The sequence below is a fragment of the Rhamphochromis sp. 'chilingali' genome, assembly GCF_963969265.1.
Source record: "Rhamphochromis sp. 'chilingali' genome assembly, chromosome: 11".
In the NCBI taxonomy this organism is placed as follows: domain Eukaryota; kingdom Metazoa; phylum Chordata; class Actinopteri; order Cichliformes; family Cichlidae; genus Rhamphochromis; species Rhamphochromis sp. 'chilingali'.
This window is the reverse complement of record NC_137938.1, coordinates 28,649,279-28,670,682: the sequence shown is the minus strand read 5'-3', so window position 1 is coordinate 28,670,682 and position 21,404 is coordinate 28,649,279. Positions and strand designations below refer to the sequence as shown.

The window sequence follows — 21,404 nt, the reverse complement described above, 5'->3', positions numbered from 1 at the left end:
TATTATTTACATGGAAAAATAAGTGATATTTACTATGAATCTTTCTTGCTGAACTGTCTATTTTGCGATACTTAGTGGACGTGTTTGAATGTCATCCCTGTTGTAGTGGCACCAGCTGGAGCTGGGGTTGGGCCTCAGCCGGGAGCAGTATCCTGGCTGAGTTTGGGACTCTTCACCTCGAATTTGTGCATCTGACTGAGCTGTCCAGCAATCCAGTATACACGGAGAAGGTTCAGTATATGAATAACCCTTCCTTTGCAATTTACAGTGCTGAACAGAATGTTCTGATTTCCTATTACCACAATTTCTGTGCAAAATGCCTTTCAGCCTTGAGGTGATGGCATAATACAAATTCCCCTTGCCTAATGGCATGTGATTTGCAGGTGATGAACATCAGGAAACTCTTGAACAAGATTGAGAAACCCCATGGCTTGTACCCAAACTTTCTCAGTCCAGTCAGTGGCAACTGGGTCCAGCGTAAGTACTGTACTGTGCATAATACTTAAATATCAGCGCAGATATTTTAGGATGCATACAAGTTTTGTGATGAAGGGTAAAGTCAGAAAAAAACGTTTAAATTGAAATTGGGGTCACAGGTCCACTTGGGAAGGTGATTTTTGTTTCCTGATATTCACTGTATTACAGTAATTATGTGTACCCACTGTGGGTCAGGACTACAGGAGTGTGAGGTTGCTGAATGTGGTTTCACATTTCTTTCCTTTTCCATTTCTCTTTCTTTTCTTTAGCTTTCACATTACTGACAGACCTTGAATCACCTCACATGTCAAAGCTCTTTCAGCAGCTCGCCTGTGTCCTCCACCTATCCACCCTCTTCCTTTCATTTGTAAAACCGGGCTCCTACAGTAGCAAGGGCTATATGACTCCAGTTGCTCTGGGTTATTAAAATGAGAATGAATTCAATTACTTAAGGAAATTGGATCTTTCCGATTTACCTGAAAGAAGCTTGGGGGAAATCAGGTGATCAAACGGTGCCTGAATTGAAAAGGTGGCAATCTGAATCATTACAGAAGCAAACTGTTGTGGGCGAGGATGTAAACGAGGTGAGGAAAACTGTGTATGAATATCAACAGAAAGGGGGGGGGGGGGGGTGCATTTGGCTTCATAGCTTTCTCTCATTTGTCAGTGTCAAGGACAAACACAGCAGCACTGTGATAACCTTGCAGAGGAGTTAGCAAAGGTGTATGTGCATGCAATGAGTATGAGTGGATTAATGAAGAGTTGCCTTTTATGTGAGATCATATTCATCTTTTGAATTCAAATTATAGCAGACAAGTGGAAAATCAACAGGCGTTTGTTTCAGTTTCCACTGACAAGCTTGAAGTGCGTTACATAACCAGAAAACACAAGAGTACTAACGATTTCTCAACTGCAACTATCACGTTTTAGTTCACGGTAATTGTAAAGTCTTCATCAAAACTTATAGCAGAAATAAATAAATACAAATACAAAATACAAATACATTTGAATAACTTTTCATGGTTACATAATCAAATCATTTTAGTTGTACTGGAATCGCCATGAGCTTTGTACTTATTGTGATTAGCAGCAAAGTGTTTATATCTAAAATGAACAAAGAAGCCAATGCAGAAGTGACTGCATTCATTTAGGGGGCAGTTGTGCTGATTGATTCTAGTGCAAACAGACCTAATGCTCACTTGATCTATGATCAAAGGTTTTTGGTGGTTTTATGATCTCAATCACTAATTTCACAACTTATCTCAAACAATAAGGTGTCTACTTTGTAAGCTATGGTGTAAAAGCTTAAAGATTAGAGATTATTGACCACTAAGTCTCCTGTTTAAAGTGTGGTTGTGACTGTTCTCCTGAAACATATAAAATACTTTTGCCATCTTTTCAAGAAATTCTGAATTTGTTTAAAAATTTTCCAGCACCTGCAGAAAATCATGAATAAAAAAATCTGTATCCATGCATATGGGTTTGTGCGTGTGAGAGACTTTGCTGAATAACTCAGTTTACCTGTTATTTTCTCCTGTAGATCATGTTTCCATTGGTGGCCTTGGGGATAGCTTTTATGAGTATCTGATCAAATCATATCTGATGTCAGACAAGACGGACGACGATGCGAAGAAGATGTATTACACTGCACTGGAGGTATGGAAATCTTTATTTTTCGGTGTAAACAAAGGAATCAACTTGCTGAAGCATAGCTCAGTTAGATTAAATGATAATTACAGTAATTAGCATACACTTTTAATAAAGCAAAGCCCACAAACTGCTTTACACCCGTAACAATCAACAGCAGGACAAGCAAGTATGTTGTTTTTACGGACTAGTTGAAGGCTGAGCAAAGGATACAACACTGTAAATTATCTTTATCTGACACAGAATGGACTCAGCTGTAATCAGCCAAATGGAGCATGTTTTCATGTGGTGCAATAGTAAAAGCTGCTCTTCCACTATCAGCAGAAAAATATCCGTATACTTGAATGTGCGTGCTATGATCATGTATAAAATCACTATTATTTCCTCTTTAATGGAGATAATGTCAGAGTAAACCACACTGCCTGTGGCTACAATTACAATATCATAGAAAATAATTTAAGATTGCCACTGAGAATTCCTCGGTTTTCATCAGAGGGTCAAGCCAGAGGCAGAATTACTAATTACAGACTTTCTTTCTCCCCTGTGACTTGGTATTTAAATGGCAAAGGACCTCCGCGCTTTTAGATTAAGTTATATGCTACATGTTTATACAGAGATCTGAGGTGAAGGCATGGCACAACTCATTATCTTTGGCATCCAAATAAAAGTAGAGTTCTAATTAAAACGGTGCTGAATGAGAGAACATTTTCTAATTATGCTATGCCATGATTACTGCTAACAACAGCTAATTAGTAGGAAAATCATCAGCCGCAACCCTCAAGAAAAATGTTTTTTTTTTTTCAGAGAACATGGTATTTATAAACTATTTATAACACCCCCTATTTAGCATGAAGTGATTCCCTTGCTGTAAACAAGAATTGCAAGTGGAAACAGCTGTTTTATGAAACAAAGTACTGACAAGAAACACCTGCAAAGAAGCAGAAATGTACAAAAAAGATTCTTGATTCCTTCAGTTAATTAATTTGCAACACAAGCAATACATTTACTGTGCAGCACTGCAGTAGCCACACTGGACTAATCCCTTATAGGAGGAAAGATTGTCTATATATTCTATTGTAACGCAATTATCATGAATTATCAGTGTCTGATAAAAAATAATCAGTCGTTTTATCTCTTACTGCGGACCGTGTTAACGAGACGGCAGCAGAGTGGGTCTTTGCAGGTCACGGTCTTTGCATGGTCGGCTGTGGCTCCTGTCTTGTTAGCACTGTTATGTTATTACTTCTGGTGGACACCAACTACGTTTGTCGTGCCAAATTAAAAGTATGCATATTTAGTCCACATTCCAGTACCGCCCACATACAGCACTGGTGAATAATAATCACTTTAATCTAAACTGCATGTATCACACCACATCTTGAGCAATTCTACTTTAAACAGTCATGAAGAGCTCTTTTAGGGAACCAAGCAGCTATCTTACCAGGTGTTATGTATAAACACTTTTCAGGTTTCAGTGAACAGCCAGTTGAATGATATGCATGCATGGAGTGCAAAGCATCATATTTGAATGTATTTGCTAGCTATCAATCCTTTTGCACTATCTTCTCCTATAACTTTGGCTGCATTAAATCATCTACAGATAAGTAAACATGACTTTGGACTTGCAAAAAATTCTGCTGCTGCAGATTTGATGTCAAAGTAAAAGATATAATCTTTTAATAGTACTTTGTGCGTTTTCATCTGTCAGGTTTTATCGTAGCATCCAGTTCTAGGTTTGTTGGAACAAACGCAGAGACAGACGGTGAGAAACTGGTGAATAACAAATGTTATGCCTCAAATAATACTGAGTGCATAGAGTTTGCAGAGAATCTCTTTACATGCATTTTTTTTAGCTCTCAATCCACTGTGATAATAACATAATAAGTCAACATAAACACACAAGTCTGTCTGATTGCTCTAATTTCTAAATATTGCTGAAGCATCACTGTAGACATTGCTACATAAACATCTAATTATCTGAGCTAGTCATCTGTAGTATGAAAGTCCCCACCTGCATTCTTGCACAGCAGTCTCTGTACTGTCTTCGTAGCCAATATTGGACGATAAAAAATGTCTTCCTCAGACCTTTAAGACTTTTCAGCCTCCTCTTCTAAGATGTCTGTAAGTCCTCTATGCTGTTCTTTGTCTCTTCATGTCTCAGTCCTTCCGACCTAAGGTCTGAGCAGAGGAGGCAAGGAGAAGACACAAGGAGATAGGAGTCAAAATGAGATGCCCTTGCTTCGGAGCAGTAATTTTAAAACAATGTCTATTAAAGATGACAGGTGGCACAGCTGCTTACTGCTGCTTTTTATGACCCTCTGTCAGAGGAGCATAAAGTTCATGAAAAATTAGGCATTTACTCTCAGTCGAATTCATAATGTGACACACACAGTGACAAGAATGAAGGTATGTCAGCAGCTTTTATTTATTTAACGCACACAAACAGTTAGGGGTAGAAAAGTTGGTTGCACAGCTGACCATCGTTTAAATATCTAATACAACTCATGAATACAAATGAACACTTATCATTTGTCCTGCTTCAACTTGATTTCTGTATTCCTGTCTGTGTCTGTCAAACTTGTGTCACAAAAATTTAGATTTTGAGGGAAACGCTGCTGCTGCATCAATCATAGAAAACTAAAATAAACGGTTAAAATACTCACCAAATATACTTACCCAAGTGAAGTTTAAGTGCGGTAAAGGCATCGAAGTGTCTTTGTGTCCAGAGCTCCTCCAGTAAGGCTCGTCTCTCCTAGAGATTCATTTATGAAAATCCTCAAAAAAAGCAAAGAATATTTCTGGGTCATGGAGAAATAAAACTAGAGATGTGAGAGAAGACCTTTCTCCTCAGTACCTCTCTGGAACTGTGAGGGGTCTGCTTGTACAGTTTAAATCAGACTAAAAGTAATTGGGTTTTTAAGTACACTATATGGACAAAGTATTGGGTCATACCTTTTAATCTTTTGCCAGAGGTGTATAAAATCAAGCACTTGGCCATGCAGCTTGCCTTTACAACACTTGTAAAAGAATGAGTCGTTCTAAAGAGCTCACTTGTTGCAGAGGTGTCTTCCTATCATAGTACCATGCTTGAATTCAATCAATTTTAAGCCTTGGTGCAGAGAGGAGCACAAGGGCTTAAATGTCGCCAATGCTCTGTTGACTCAATAACTGACTCTAAAGCTCCTCTGACATTAACATCAGCACAAAAACTGTGTGCAGGAAGCTTTGCAGCATAAGTTTGTAAAGCTGAGCAGCTCCTGTGTGTGTAATATGTATGTAGCCCGGTACTTTTGTCCATATCGTATCACTATTAATTGTGAACTCTTATACATAGAAGTAAAATCTCTGGTGAAAGAAACCCGTTTCCCGATGTTGATCACAGCAACAAACAGTATGCGAATGATGGCAGTGGGCACATCAGGTTCAAATATTCCCAACTGCGTATGTCATTGCAGGCAATCGAAGCCAACCTGGTACAGAAGTCGCCTGGTGGTCTCACCTACATGGCTGAGTGGAGAGGAGGAATCCTGGACCACAAGATGGGTCACCTGGCCTGCTTCTCCGGGGGCATGATCGGAATTGGGGCAGATGATGGCGCAGCGGAGAAGAGGCAGCACTACCTGGACCTTGCCGCAGAGATCACACATACATGTCATGAGAGCTATACTCGCTCAGGTAAATGTCAGGGCTGCTGTAGAGCTGGGTTTTTTTTGGAATAGTGTCAAATACAGTAGCACTTGCAGGGTTTATGTTGGGTTTGAAAGGCACAACTGTGGTCGGTGGCTCCAGTGTCTGGCAGCCTCGCCTCTGTCAGTGCGCCCCAGGGTGGCTGTGGCTACATTGTAGCTTGCCATCACCAGTGTGTGAATGTGTGTGTGAATGGGTGGGATGACTGGTTGTGTAAAGCGCTTTGGGGTCCTTAGGGACTAGAAAAGCGCTATACAAATACAGGCCATTTACCATTTTACCATTTACTGCCTATGCAGATCTTGAACATATCTAAAGACAGAGGGTATACTTTTATAATTTCCACAAAGGCAAAGTAGTCTGCTTGCTTTGGAGATGCTTTTGCACAAATGGAAAATTGCAAACTTTTAGCAGCAGTGACCAAGTCACAGTCAGGTAAAATCATATAGGTTTTAAATCTCAGTGAGAACTCAGCTTCTAGAGCTTTCTTCTTTAATAATTCTGTTAGTGACCATTTCCTAGTGAGGCCACTGATTGGCTGTCAAAGAGGGATACCGAGAATTTTCCTATTAAATTAAATGAAACAATGAACCTAAATCCTAACACTTATGCAAAAAGGAGAAATAATTGAGCAGACCCTGTAGCCCTCCCACCCGTCTTGACCTGTCAGGTTGCCGAAGAGAATCTCCTTCTGAGGTGAATGACTGTTTTATCCCAAATCTATTTCTCAATTTGGTGTTCATTCTCCTTACAGCCAAGCCAGAGGAATTCACTGCTGTAGCGCACTATAGCTGTCTTGTTAGGAGAGTTTATGGTAGCATTCAGAGTAACGAAACTGAGTCTAGGGGAGAAATATTGTAAATTAAAAGAGCCTTGGGCGTTTAACCTGACAAAAAAGGAGAAGCATTCTTGGTGGCTTCACCTCAGCGGAGCGACGGCAGGTCTAATAAGGAGCAGCAAAGAATTAAACTTCAGTTATTCTGTAATGTCTCACAGCTGTAGGGCAGCAGCCAGGGAGCCTCGGAGTTTGTTTGATTCTGATAATAACAGCATGTTGAAATGTATCTGGAAGAAAGAAAAACGGAGAGAATAAGAGAGGGAATAGGGATCAAGTTTAGAAGAGTAAACACTGTGATAAAACCTCCAATGGCAAATTTGCTTTGGCTCCAGCCTATGAATGAGAATGTATATGGCTGCACTCTAAAGATGCACCCAGGGGAAAAATGCAATAAAAAAAAAAAAATCATATAAGCAAGCCTGCCCACATGCATTGGGAAGACCCTTGTTTGATTTATGCCTCGGTATACGTCTTGGTCCTGACAATAATCTCCCCTTCTAATTTCAAGCTTCTTTTTTTTTTTATCCTTCCTCTGTTGGGTGGGCTGTAAGGATTCATCTTCAAGTGCTCGTTCGCCAGTAAGCTAATGTGACTCATCACATAACAGGTTCCTCGATACGCTTTGAACGCATTTTGATCTGCAGGCCCGCAAGGCTTCTCTGGCTTTCTCTTCTATAGTCAGCCACCAGGTTTTTCTTCACTCATTACAGGAACTGAATGGTGCTTAGAAGCTCTCGGATTAGCTGTCTACAGGAAAGAGAGAGAAGTGAGATTTGCTCTTGCATGCACATAAAGTGGCTGCCGTTAAGCTGTGTCTTAAATACCGATACCATAAAGACTCCTCCTGCTCCTACTTTTGGATCTCTGCCATCTTCACAGCATCGAGCTGGTGCAGGGAAATGAGGACCTCAAAGGAAGCAGTAGGAGATGAAGAGGTTATTGAGGTCGGAGTGTGTGTGTGGATAGATAGATGGATGTACCACAAGTGCAGTCATAATCACCTTTATGCTTTGAAAGTGTAGTAAGATTGTCACTCAGTGCAGCTGTGATTTAGTGTGAGCAGCTTGACTTCATGTTACTTCTGGTTTCGTTTTGCATCAGAGGTTGCTTTTATTGATTTATTTATTTCTACCTGCACTATTCACGCATCTGCTCAGCCTCATATAGACTTTAGGGAGGTGACAAACATCGTTTATACATCTACATTTAAGGGTTTTTGGGGTTTTATTTTGCTGCTACAGTGCAGCTCAAATCACTTCAGACTTGATTTTGCTCCTTTATGCTTAATTAGAGAAGTAGTGAGTCTGTTTTTCAGTTTGCTTTATTTTTTTAATTGAGTAGCATCCACTGGAGTTCTCCTCACACTGTTGACTTTGAAAGCTTTACCAATGAAAATAGTGATTCAGCAGCATCCATGTAGTTATTAATTCTTCTGCTTCCCTTTTCCCAAGCAGGTGGTGTCATAACACACTGAAGAATTTCTTGTTTGAAGTTGTCTTCGTCTTCCTTTATACAGTGATAGACCTTTAGTGAAGTTTGTGTGGAACATTAAACCATTTATTACTTTGATGTTTTTATGTGTTGCACACTTTAATGAGCCATAATGGCCCAGAATGCTCTGCTCCTACTGTTGCTGCTCTCACAGCAATGTCTTACAACAAGATGGGGGAGTTTTTTGGGACCAATTGAATGCTGCCACTTCCAACACGTCAAAGAACCTGTTTTCTCCAACCATATTCATGTTTTCTAAATGGCAACATGGCCTCTAAAATATGCCAGAATAGCAGAAAAAAAATAGAGCAAAGTAAGCACGTTAGGCAATGTTTCTAAATTTAAGATGTTGCTATGCCAATGCTCCTGTCCTGACCCGAGAAAGAACAGATTCCTTTGTGCTGTTTCTTAAATAGAATTTCTTTGCTATGTAGTCTTGAATTGTGGTTGAGATATAATGAAAGTGAAGATAAAGAAAAGCCTACAGACCATCTGACCAGCTGTGAGGATCTCATTTAATTTTTATCTCAAGCCTTTTTTAAACTGAGAATAAGGACTGAATTCTGTATGAAGGTGATGCACAGCAAAGAAAGAACACTGAATCATTGTTTTCATCGTCTTTTCTGAACAATTTTAGACTATAAAACTAAGCACAGATCTGTTGAAAAACTTTTCATTTGTACTGGCGGGAAAATCATCCCACGTCTTGTCTGTGTATTTGTCTCATCAGCTACTAAACTGGGACCTGAAGCGTTCAGATTCGACAGCGGAGCCGAGGCGACGGCAACCAGACTGAGCGACAGATACTACATCTTACGACCAGAAGTAATTGAGAGCTACATGTACATGTGGAGGCTAACCCACGACCCCAAGTACAGAGAGTGGGGCTGGGAGGCTGTTGAGGTGGGATCATCAATTCAGCGTTAATATTTGCCTTATCTGTATGAATACGAGATCACACTGTAAAAGCGATGGTTTTCCATATTGGAGCTGGCTATGTGCCAGACTATTTCCTGCCTCTGAGAAGTTGCCAGGCAACAATAAAAATCATGAATTTATATAGCATAATTTTGCAACCATGGTAACACACATGTGCCTAATCAATCAGAAAGTCTAATGCAGGGAATAAAACAGATGTGTAGGTGGGTTTGTGTGTCATTGTTTAAATCTGTGCAGTTCCCTCCTTACAACTGAGGCAAATGTATCAACGCCGTTACACAAACACCTAAGTGAGCTGTTAACACACAAAAAACAAATGCTTTCAGCTGCTCCCTTAGTCACAAAGGGGTCACAACAGCAGGTAGCTCATCATATTTGATTTGGCAGAGTTTTACATCAGAAACCTTTCCTGATACCGTTCTTCCCATTGTAGCACTCAAATGCCTTCTGTAAAGTTGCAGTTACAAAACATTCCCCTTGGAAAGCTTCTTGAGACCCCAAACATGAAGATAAAGAGAAAGCAATCATCAACAACCAAACTATCAGTATTTCCAGTTTTTGTTTATATTAATTTCATTTTCTGTAATATTTCTCAAAATTACAATATGTCCAAAAAAATGTGTCTATTGAACATTTTTCGATGCATAAACTGCAAATAAACAGCACACTGTTTTGCCCTGGGACCTGTGAACAGTTGTGAGGAAGGGAAACCCCGCTCGGACACTCGTGGGTCCAACATGGCCAGTCAGTCAGTGAAATTTGCCTTACAGTGATGGATAGGACTTATCTGCCTTTAGCCTGTAGCTATAATGTTATGTGGATTGTGAGCAATCATTTTCTCAAAACCTAATGGTGTCATTAGAGGGAGTTTAATCATAATAATAATTCAAAGAACTGAGACAGTTTTACATCTTCAAGTTAAAAACTGATAGAAAATAAACAATGATGGATAAATTAGATCTGCATTTTGTCGGTGGAACCTTAGGAAACAAAGTAAAAATCCCAAAAATGTGCCGCATGCAGAGTGCCCTCTAGTGGACAAATTATGCAACATTGACACTCAGAATGTTGAAGGGTGCTTCTTTTCTTTATCAGCCATTATAAATTCCAAAGGACAAATTGGCAAATAGCTATGGAAGCCCGTTTCCGCCACTAAAAAAAAAAAAAAAAAGGATCCATAACTCAAAATTTCGAGTTATTTTCTCGAAATTTCGAGTTATTATCTCGAAATTTCGACATATTAACTCAAAATTTTGAGAAAAGCAACTCGAAATTTCGAGTTAGCGCTGCCAATCAGTAATCTACGTGAATGACGTAATTTCCATGTTACCCGGAAGCTGAAGCCCTCAGCTACAAATGCTACAGCTAAGCTACCGGTATTACATCCAGTCGTGAATGCACAGATTGCTGAGTGTTTTCAGCCTGGCTTCACAAATGATGAAATCCCTGTGTTATTAGCTGAATCACATGGTGTTACTATCAGCAAACATACTTTAATTTGTTGGGATCCGTTTTTGAGTGCGCGGTCCTGCGCCATATGCTTCCGGGTAACAAGAAAGCGACCTCATTCACGTATATTTTTGATTGGCAGAGCTAACTCGAAATTTTGAGAAAAGTAACTCGAAATTTCGAGTTATATTTCTCGAAATTTCGAGTTATGGATACTAGCTTTTTTTTTTTTTTTTAGTGGCGGAAACGGGCTTCCATAAATAGCTAATATTGAGCAATATTATAGGACTTCTAATAAAAAGATGTGGTTCCAGTGCTGAAGAGGGGGGTTAAAAAATAAATAAAAATGGGTGTATGTTGATGACTGTTGTGATCCCCAGCGCTGTTAGTTAGTCATCATTAATGTTTGAAGCTTTTCAAAGCTGAGGAAATGCAAGTCCAAGAGAGCCTTTAAAAGTCGATATGAAGACATATTTATTCTTTGGTTCCAAACAACTGAACTATAAAGCACACATGAGGCCAGTGCACTACAAAAATAATTTAATGGTTTATTTAAGCGTCAGAAACTGCACAGTGTAATTTTGTCCCCTATATCCTGTCTTATTGCTGGCTTGAATTTTCATTTTATAAATTGCACTCGCCTATTATGTCAAGCCCCTTTAACACCCTCAATTACCCCGAACTGCCTTCCTTGATATTGTGTGGCACTATACATTACCTTGTAGATCAAGCAATCCCACTAGCAGGAGGTGAAGGTTGTGCAGGGATCACTATTATTAATGTGGCAATAGACAGGACATTAACTGTAGTAAACTGTAAAGGGCTGCCATGAAAGATTTAGCATTAATTTAGTGCGCACAGAAGTGGAGAGATCAGGCTGACGAGTTTGACGGGCCTTTAATTATCGGGCACAAAGGTTGAAAGCGGCGCACGACGTTTCTCTCCATGAACATCAAGCATTAACACGTCAGGGTCTTTGTTAATTAGCACGTATAAGGCAGCCCTTTGTAGCAGGGGTAATAATGAGCTAATCTGCTTGGCTAGCTCAGCCACTCTCCATTAGCCCTTGTCAGATTTAGCATTGCTTAAGCTTCAATTGTGCAGCTGGCTGAAGACCGTGGCATGCTCAATCGTAGCCTTTCTGTAGGCGCACATGGACACAGTGTTGTTGAGTAAAGGATTTTCTACTCCTGCTCCAACATTTGAGAAGAATAACTGATTGTTTTACTTCTATGCTCTGATTTGTTTGAAGTAGATTTTGTGAAATGCCCCATTGTGAGCTAAACTGGAGATGGTCTTCCTTTTTTCCACAATAAACATGCCATGTTCCTCTCCGCCTCCTGCCAGGCCCTGGAGCAGCACTGCAGAGTGGAGTCTGGCTTCTCTGGGATCCGCGATGTTTACACCACGAGTGTCAGCCATGATAACATGCAGCAGAGCTTCTTCCTCTCAGAGACACTTAAGTAAGCCCCTTTTCCTCTCTATATCCCCACTGGTGAAAGAACCGGCATTTTACAATCTACATGCATAAATTATTGTCAGTTTAAAAGTAATAGAGGATGTTGGGAATTCATCATAACCCATTACCTGTTCCGTCCATGAAGCACACAAATGCTGTGAATGAGACACACTATTTTTTTGCAGGCATAAGAAAGGATGATAAATAGGTGGTGTGCAGTAGGATGAATAAATTTTACCTCCCCTCATTCCTGGGTCATTAAGCAAAGTAAACCATTCGGGATCCAAAGTTGTACTGCAGCTAGCAGATGATAAAGACCTGTTTTCCTCAGGTGCATAAGGAATCATTAAGGTTCTGTCAGACAAAGTGCATTGTCAAAAACTGTTTTAACATAATAATGGCAACATACCGGTGCAGTTAGTATGTTTACAGTGCCTGCAGTAGCTCATCAAGATTCTCATCTACACCAAATAATGTGGGTTATTTAACAACGAGCACGATTGTTTTCTTCTTTTTTTCAGCTCAAATCTTAATGTTAGAAACAGCTATACTGCAAACTTAAAGGCCCTCTGAGAGTTTCAATTCAAACCAGGGTAATGGTGTAATAATTTAGTACTGGAAGATTTTTAACTGCACTTTGTAGTGCACTGTTGACTTTCTTGTACTTGCAATAAGGGTAACAAAGGATCACATAAAAACAGGTTAATCATTTTGGAAACTACAAAGAATAACATGAGAAGACTGATTCCACTCTAATGTCCATGAAGGGAATGTGACGCTAACTCGGAGAGACAAACAAATTTAACAAAATCAGCTCTGAGATTATCAGTGCAGTGCTTTACTGATCTATTAGATCACCACCCAATGTAAGGCTTTTACAAAGCAGTAGAAAAAATAGTAAAGCATGACATTTACTTTGTCTTCCTGAACAAAAAATAAGTTTTAGTGTTGGAACGTTATCAATGATTAATTTTTAATTTCTCAGGGAAGTGCAGTGCACCGACTCAAATGCAGGTATACAAATGTGAACTCATTTTATTTGCCTGATAAATAAAAATATAATTTTTGTTTTTTAAAAATAAGTTATTGCCAACAAGCTGCTGTTTCTTGGAAAACAGACATCTATTTATCCAGTATTGACTGAATTAAATGAGCATTCTTCCTGTGTGTTCAGGTATCTGTACCTTCTCTTCTCTGACGATGACCTTCTCTCCTTGGAGGACTGGGTCTTTAACACAGAAGCCCACCCGCTGCCTATCATCCGCAATAGCTGCCTGCAGGATGATGCAACACAGGAAAAGACGGTCTCCGAATAAGACTGAACACCGACGAACAGTTGGGACAGTTAAAGACATCTGCACACACACAAACATAAATATCGCAAAACCCCAATTCAGTGCAGGTTCCGAGTCTTTTCAGGAGCGTGTTACGGACTCTCGATTCCTTTCCAGTAAAGGATGTTGTCGTTTTACGCTGTGATTGTAAATCCTTTTGCCGGAGTTACTTCCTGCTGGCACTTCTATTTTGTGGACAATCAAGACGAACATGACTTTCATGAAACGAGCACCTTTTTTTCTTTCCTTCTTTCCTCTATGAGGAAACTGGTTTAACTTGCAGACCCAAATGTCTGGGAGAGAGGGGGGATGAAGCGTGGGCCATATTGTCGGAAAGAAAGAAACACACAGAAAACCACTTAAGTTTTGCTCCTTAGTTTTGCTGTTCCGTTAATCTTCAGTAATCAATGATTTCCTGAGATCCTCTCAGTGCTTTTTGTTTTGTTTTCCTTTGTGAGTACACACTCTTTGACCAAAGGTTTCTTTGCATTGCTTTTTTTTCCCTCTTTTAATGTGTTTTTGGTGAGATTTAGTGGAAAGTTAAACATTTACAGTGAGGTTTGAATATTGACTAATGTACAAACATGATATCTGACTCTGAAGTCCACCTCTAAACTGATGTTGATGTCACGTTTCTTACGGAAACAAGTTCGAATGAATTTTCTAAAGTTCAGAGGTGATCAGGAAAGTGGTCGTGTCTTATGCATCCAGGGACCATTTTTTTAAAGAATGATGTTGGGTTGTGTTTCCACAGTGTGCTGTTATTTTATTCAGTTTTTTCCCATCAGGACAGTGCTTTCTCTGTCCTTTCAGATCAAAGTGACAAACGCAGTAATGTCAGTTCTGTGACTGTAAAAGAACCATAAAGGAATAGAGTACATTTGCTCTCCAGCTCCAAATGGGTTTTCCTGTTTCTGTTGTAGTTTCTTCTGCTTCACTCTGCCTTTACATGTGAATCCAAATGGCTGCCAATACCGATGTTAAAGGCAGTTAGGCTGCAGAGACGTCATCTTTCATCACTGCTGTTCCGCACAGTTGTGGAGCGAATGCGCTGTATATAACGGATGATTTGAGTGACCCCATATGAGCTTGTCTTGACGTTTTTCTTTCAACTATTTTGTGTCTTTTTCTTTTTTAAACTTCAGTGATTATTTTTTTTCTGGGTTCTCTTTTTATTTGCTTCCCTCAGGTGTTTCAGTTAAAAAAAAGGGGGGAAAAAACTAAAAAGTTCTGATTTTAAGTCTAGTTATTGCTGATATTAATTATTGTTATTACTTATTCTTACTGTTTGATTTTAACTTTCATTGTTAAATATTTTCAAATACTGATTAAAAACTGTGCAACTTTGTACATTTAAAACGACCGCGGTTGCCTTGTCGTTATTGCTTTACTGAGTCTAAAACGTTTTGTTTTTGCTCATTTTCGACAGCAGGTAGCAACAACAAGATAAAAGAAGATTGGAGTCATCTGCTACTTAGATTTGTTTCAGGATTTTCTTGCTGGAAGTTCATTACAGATTTAATTAAATGGGGACGTCTCAGGGTTATGGAACGTTCCAGCAATCACAACCAGAAAATGACTAATGGGCTTTAGCCATTACACCTTTTTCAGCGTGTCAGGCCAACAAAGCAAGATTTAATATCGTCCTCCCCAAATGATTTAACTCTACCTGCTGTCAACTGAATCCTAATTTCGGCATGATGGCTTGAAGTGATTTCACTTTCCCTTTAAATAGAAGACGCATGCGTTATTGACATGATTGACATTCAATGGTATTTTAAAAATGGTGCTTTAAATGTCACCGATCCAGTCACATTAATCTTACTGACACCTTAAATAAGAACCAATGCAAAGGTTTAAACAGTGTAGCATGCAAATGTAATCTCTGTTGCAGCCTGCAGCTACAGTGCAGGACCCTCTTCCTGTAGTAATGCAAAAAAGTAGGGGGCAAAAAATGAAGGGCACAATGTGTACGCGTGAACATGTACTAATCTCTCCCAGGGACTTAAATAGGGGGGGGGGATCACTGTCCATTTGAATGCACCTGAGACTGATAGCAAAGGACAAACACTGCACATAATCCCCTCCCCTCTTTTTCTTTCCTCTTTGCTGCTCCCAAAGTCCCCAGCAAGCCAAGCAGGGCAGCTGAGACAGAAGTGTAAGGGCTGCTGTCCTTCTTGGCAAAACCTCCAGTTGATGTGCAATGAAGGAGAAAGAGCCATTGCTATCTCGCTGTCACAGTCGTCCTCCAGCTGTCTCAACCGGCACAATAATTTTATAGGGAATAACTGGCAAGTAACTGATATCTGGGTCCAAGTATTATTCAGCACTTTGACATAACTCTTCTTGCACTCTACCTTCTCACATTTCAGCTATCAAGTGAATAAATTCAGGCTACAAGGGAAAAAACACAATGTCAGGTTCTCAAGACAGTCAAAGAAAGCAAAGCAGCAAAGTATTATCACAGATTTACTCTCAGGTCACTCACTTGACCTTCAGCTAGAGCAAGTGTGCAATCTTGCACTGAAATCAAGAAAACATCGATTTTAGTTTGCTATGCCATTCCGGAAGGGCAAAAAAAGCATGCTTTAATGTTTATTTAATTTTTAAAAAAGTATTTTCTGTTATTTGCATCATATTTGACATCATGAAAGAAACATGCCAGAGTGTATTTACCAGATGAATATGGTTTATCTGTCACTACTGGGAAAATTTTTATTGCCGTAAGTGACAGCAGCTAAAATGCGGCTGAAAAGCAGATTTTCAGTTTTTAATTCAAGATGTTTAAGGAAATTGTCAAACTGTTAAAGTACAGCCATTTTATTTTTCATAGTCACCATTATTGAAGCCATCACTAAATATTTGCCCCTTTTATTCATCTGCCTTCACTTGCTGGTGACTGTTTTGTCATTTTACAGCTTTTTTTTCTCTTTGGCTTACAAATCTGTGTTTTGGGTTTTTCTCCATCTATATTGTCCTATCACTTTAGCAGCATTTGTCTGTGTGTGAGCAGAGCCTATACTATACATTGTATAGTTTTCTAATGGTAGCCCTATGCTTTAACATTATCAAAAACAATTTTGGTATTAGTATTATTATTTTTATAGGTGATGTAATTTGCTTTGGATCATGAGATTCACTGTCAGTTAATCTCGTCTCATCTGGTTAGAAGCAGGAAACTTCTTTAGTGTAACCATGCTTCAGTGTGACCACTGGTTTGGATCTTCATGTAAACCCTCTGTTTACATTCATAAAGGTGTTTCCTGTTGATAGGCCTTTACAGTGAAACAGTAGTGCTTTGTACTTGGCTAAATGTTGTGAGGACGTTTTTCTTCACCGAGAAAAAAATTCCAGAGCTGTTGCTGAGCATCATCACTGCATCCTTGTTTTAGGAATGTACTAAACTGTTGATTTGGCCGCTCCTGACGTTTCTCTCTGATTGGTCCCTTTTGTTCTTTTCTACCTAATGATGGCATCCTTCTTTTACATCAACATTTCTCTCCAGCTTGAATACTGAGAGAAAAACGGCACCAGGTTTGACCTGAAAAATCCAGTTCAATATGTAGTTGGACTTTTTCAGTCACTGTTTGATTGTAATTATCAGATCTGTTTTGATTGTGACCAGAAGCAAAAATGTCCTAATACTCAGTGGGCATGATTTGAGGAAAAACTGCCATAGCAACTACTTAAAATCTCCCACTTAACTGAAATCCTGACTATTCCCACCACTTCCACATAAACTGATTTTTTTAACTGCACTCATTACTTATAGTCGATCTGCTTTCAGCATTTAATTTTCACCTGACATTTCAAATGCTTTCACAGTTTTGCACTTCAACTGAAATTTCAAAACCTTCAAGTGTCCAGCTATTACTATTATGATTCCAAGTGCTTTCATCTATTACTAACCATTCATGTAGTGCATTATGTACATTTTTATGCACTCACTGGCGTAGTGTGTGAATTATGATAAGGTAGTGTCATGTCAACCAAAATGATGATTTGATCATGATTTGATCATGATCCTGGCATCTACTGTTGCATTTTGCAAACGTTTACAGTGTCAACCGTGTGCTTTCAGAGGAAAGCACACATTAATTAACAAAAAATTAACAAATTAACATTGGCTGACACATGCAGTGTCAATATCTGGTTAAAATTTGCTGCTGTTTCTTTTAGCTAGCTTTCTATCCTGCACCAACAACTGCTCTTCCTGCTAGTGGTTGAATGGTAGAGGGTGGGTCCTTCCCTTATGGCTCGGTCACACTAGAGTAAAAATAGAACAGCAATGTCTTTATGACAGGCAGAAAAATAAAGATTATTGGTATTTGGTAAACAATTACAAGTAGCTGCAGAAAACATTTTGATTCACAAGCCAGTTGCACAAGTTGCCTGGTGTTGGGCACAACATCTAAACCATCGCTCTCCGCTGACTACAAACAAGTTACAACTGATCTGAATGAGTCTGCACCGATGAACGCAATTGTCTGCAATGCATCTCTTTGATATAGGGGACGTGACTCAATTGGATGTATTCTGGTTATAATCCTATACAAAAGTGGGGTTGCTGAGTGCCTATGCCATTTTGCAGGTAAATTGCCGCCCTGCAACAACTCTGTCGCTATTTGTGAAAGAACTTTCTGTTCCAAATCTATAAAGTTCTGGTTGAATTCTTCTGCCTGGATTGCACAAATGTCGACATTATTTTGGTCGTGCTGCAGTCTCCAAACACTGGCATTACTCGTATTAGACAAGCATAATAAAAAGTTCACTGTGAAGGATCACCACCCACAATTAGCTGTTTCAAAGCTGTGAGTATACCATCCAAGCATCTCATATTGGCACATTTGCCAGTGTGAAAACATTTCTGAACTCAAAATAACAATTCTAAGATCAGAGGTATGCACTTTATACGCCGCACTAGTTCTCCACATGTGGTTCATCTGCTTTTGTCAGAGTTCAGCTGTTTTCTGTGATTTTGTCCTATTTAAGCTCCTTTCAGTGCTTGGACTAAGACCTATAACACAACAATCTTACCACTCAAAAATGTAAGAAGCAAAACTCCTTTAATCTATTAATAGAGGAATAAGAATTTCTAAAAAGTGAAAAATAATGTCTGGTTTAATTAATTACCGGGTACAGTTGATGTATTTTGCAGATAAGGCAAATATAGTACAGTTAAAACACGAGATACTTAACGGTTCCTTGAAAATGTAGAAGCTGACTTCAGAAATAAAAGAAATATCAGAGCAAAAAAAAAAAAAAAAAGCAGATAAATAAAAATAAAAAGCAGCACTGCGTTTTCTTCTCCACTAACAAAAACAATAGAGTGACAGGTTCAGTCTCTGTATCCCCTATCCTACACCCACCTCCTTCCACCTTTTGTTGCAATCAAACAACTTCCTTCAAAATCCCTTAGATGTATTCTGGGACAACAATGTTATCTTCGGCAGTTTTCTCAACAAACACATCTCACCTGAATCATGTCTATCTGATACAGAAGTTTTAAGTTAGAAAAGTACTTCACAAATAATTTAGGGAGTTGGACATCTTCTGTCCCAGTAACTGTTTTGTTTTATCTTTACAGGTACTGAAAGTTTAATTTTTAAATGCTCCCTCCGCCTCCTTTTTGCCCCTTCCTTTCAGTTCCTGTTTCCACATTTTTATGGTTACTCAAAATTATTTTTGTTGCTGATAAAAGGTAAGAAAAAGAAGACCATACAAAAGGATTTGGAAAATAGTTCAATGCCTGCTTACTGAGTTAATCCTTTTGACTGATGTGAGGTCACAAAGAGAAAATTAAGGAAATCTGTGTATGTATAGCTGGAGCGGGAGTCGTAAGTTCGATTTCTGCCTGTCATAAATTTAATGACAAAGGGATTTCACACTTTTAGAATCAACCATGATTACAGATAAGCAGATAATAATGCTACTCAAACACATCAATCTCCAAACATTTTGTGCTAGAAGTTTTATGTTTGGACGTAACTGACACTGGACAAAGATGCTGAAGGAATCACAACAAGTGTGGCTCCGCTGGAACAATACGTCTCCCCCACCTACTGTTATTTCCTGTCAACACACTTCAGCTTTACACTGAACTTGGTGTCTACTGTGGGCCCAGGGCAGGGAAATATAAATGGCTTTCTTTCTGCACAATGAACTTTTCTTTAAACTAATCTCTTTTCAGGGGCTCATTCATAAATTGTTTTTTTTAAATATATATATATATATATATATATATATATATATATATATAAAAATCTATATTTTATTTCAGGAAAATGACAGACACAGGGATTCTTTACAGGAAACTAAAGTAGCGTTCCTGGATGCAGACGAATTGTTGGTGGGGGAAAAGTAGCACAGATGATGCATTTGTTAGGGGAGATTTTCTGTCTGGTTTCATCTTTGACTTTGAAAAGTTCATACACTGCAGAGGGAATTCCACTGAGTGAGTCGGCTGTATTATACTCATATTTCTTCTAAAGATTTTTTTTTTATGAGAAAGTTGTCATTAGTATATGTGATTAGCATAAAGACGGATGATTGGATAATTCTGGCAATACAGGAATCCATGCTGGTTTGTCCCCTGTCATTATCTAATTTCATAATTATTAAACCACGTGTGATCATTAACTATACTGATTTATGGAAATGATAACTCTTAGTCCGGCCCTGTTGTCATTTAATATTCATATTCAATTATAGATTCTAATTAGATTACTAAAAGTAATGTTAGAAGCTGTTCTTTCAGATCATTTATTCTGGTGGTGATTTTTTTTAAAGCAATCCTTCAAGTAAATGAGCAACTGAATAGCTGTGAATCTATGCAGTATGGTTTTGGCACAGCCGGCTGCGTGAAACTGAGTGTGAATGTTTTTCCTGTATATTCACCAATGTGTGCACAGAACAGATGCCCCAGTCCTCAGACAGAGTACTATGTAGCTCCAGTCTGGGCTTGTCAGAACACCCTGTGCTACTCTGCACTGCCAGCACTTGAAGGTCTGCCAGGCTGGCCTCATCTGCTGCCCCTACACCTTGTTAGAGCCCAGAAGGAAGCGCAGCTGCATAATCAGCTGCTAATATTTCTAAAAATAACACATTAAGCTCCAGGGTCAGAAGTAGGAGGGCTAAGAATTGACAGGTAGACAGCATGCATAATCTATAAAGACACACTCTAGAGTTGGTGTGTGGGAACTTCATGCTTGGGGCTTTTTTCATGAAGGTCACATATGAGGTTTTTAAAAAGGCTGCATCACTGTGGGCCTCAAATTATTTATATTTCTTATAGCATATGAAAATGTTGAAAAAGGGATTCCACTGAAGGTCTACAGAGTTCAACGTGATATTTTCTTACAATTTCTTTTTCAACTAATCATATTAGCACCAAATTATAGTCCAGGGATTTTCATGTATAGCTATCTTTAAAGCAGCATATAGCTGTAGTTATCTGCAGTAGTTTGCAATAAATGCTAACATCGGCATGCTCACATGGTTTTAACTGACAATTGATCCCGCTGCTGACATGCTAATGTTCATCATTTTGATAGAGTATTATTGCTTCCCAGTTATTACCAAACACAAATTAGAGCTGATGCAGGTATTTTGGACAAAGCACATGTTGACAGTGAAATTACAGGAAATGTTTAAGACTCACCAAAGAGATATTTAGCAGTATCATCCAAAGGTTAAAGACTTTTCACTGAAAATCATGAATCAGTCTCGTAGTGGCACTACGGGGTGAGTCATAGCTATATAAGAGTCATCCTCTGGGCATCATGATGGACAGCAGGAAAACACGCCATGTCACAAAGCTCAAATCATCTCATGCTGGTTTCTTGAACATCACAGTTGGTTCACTGCACTCAAACGGCCTCCATGATCACTAGATCTCAATTCAACACAGCACCTTTGGGATGTGGTGAAACTGGAGATTGACATTATGGATGTGCCGACAAATCTGCAGCAGCTACAGTTTGTGATGCTATCATGTCAATATGGACCGAAATCTCTGAGGAGCAGTGGCGGCTGGCCCATAGGGGGCGCTCGGGCTCCGCCCCCCCAAATGTGGAGGAGTAAA

At 39.1% G+C, this 21,404-nt stretch overlaps 1 protein-coding gene across 2 annotated transcripts in view; it reads left to right on the top strand.

The window, feature by feature from the left end:
- The window catches only part of LOC308405900 (mannosyl-oligosaccharide 1,2-alpha-mannosidase IA), a 195,749-nt gene extending 181,066 nt beyond the window's left edge, over positions 1-14,683 (top strand). The window contains exons 6-12 of one of the 2 annotated variants that reach the window (XM_080896688.1): positions 104-230; positions 384-477; positions 2,018-2,133; positions 5,580-5,799; positions 8,871-9,043; positions 11,876-11,991; positions 13,162-14,683. In XM_080896688.1, the coding sequence (XP_080752814.1) occupies positions 104-230; positions 384-477; positions 2,018-2,133; positions 5,580-5,799; positions 8,871-9,043; positions 11,876-11,991; positions 13,162-13,303 (988 nt within the window). In that variant the 3' untranslated portion in view covers positions 13,304-14,683. The remainder of the gene's footprint in view (positions 1-103; positions 231-383; positions 478-2,017; positions 2,134-5,579; positions 5,800-8,870; positions 9,044-11,875; positions 11,992-13,161) is intronic. The other variant, XM_080896689.1, reaches the window with a different exon arrangement.
- Positions 14,684-21,404: the final 6,721 nt, after the last annotated feature.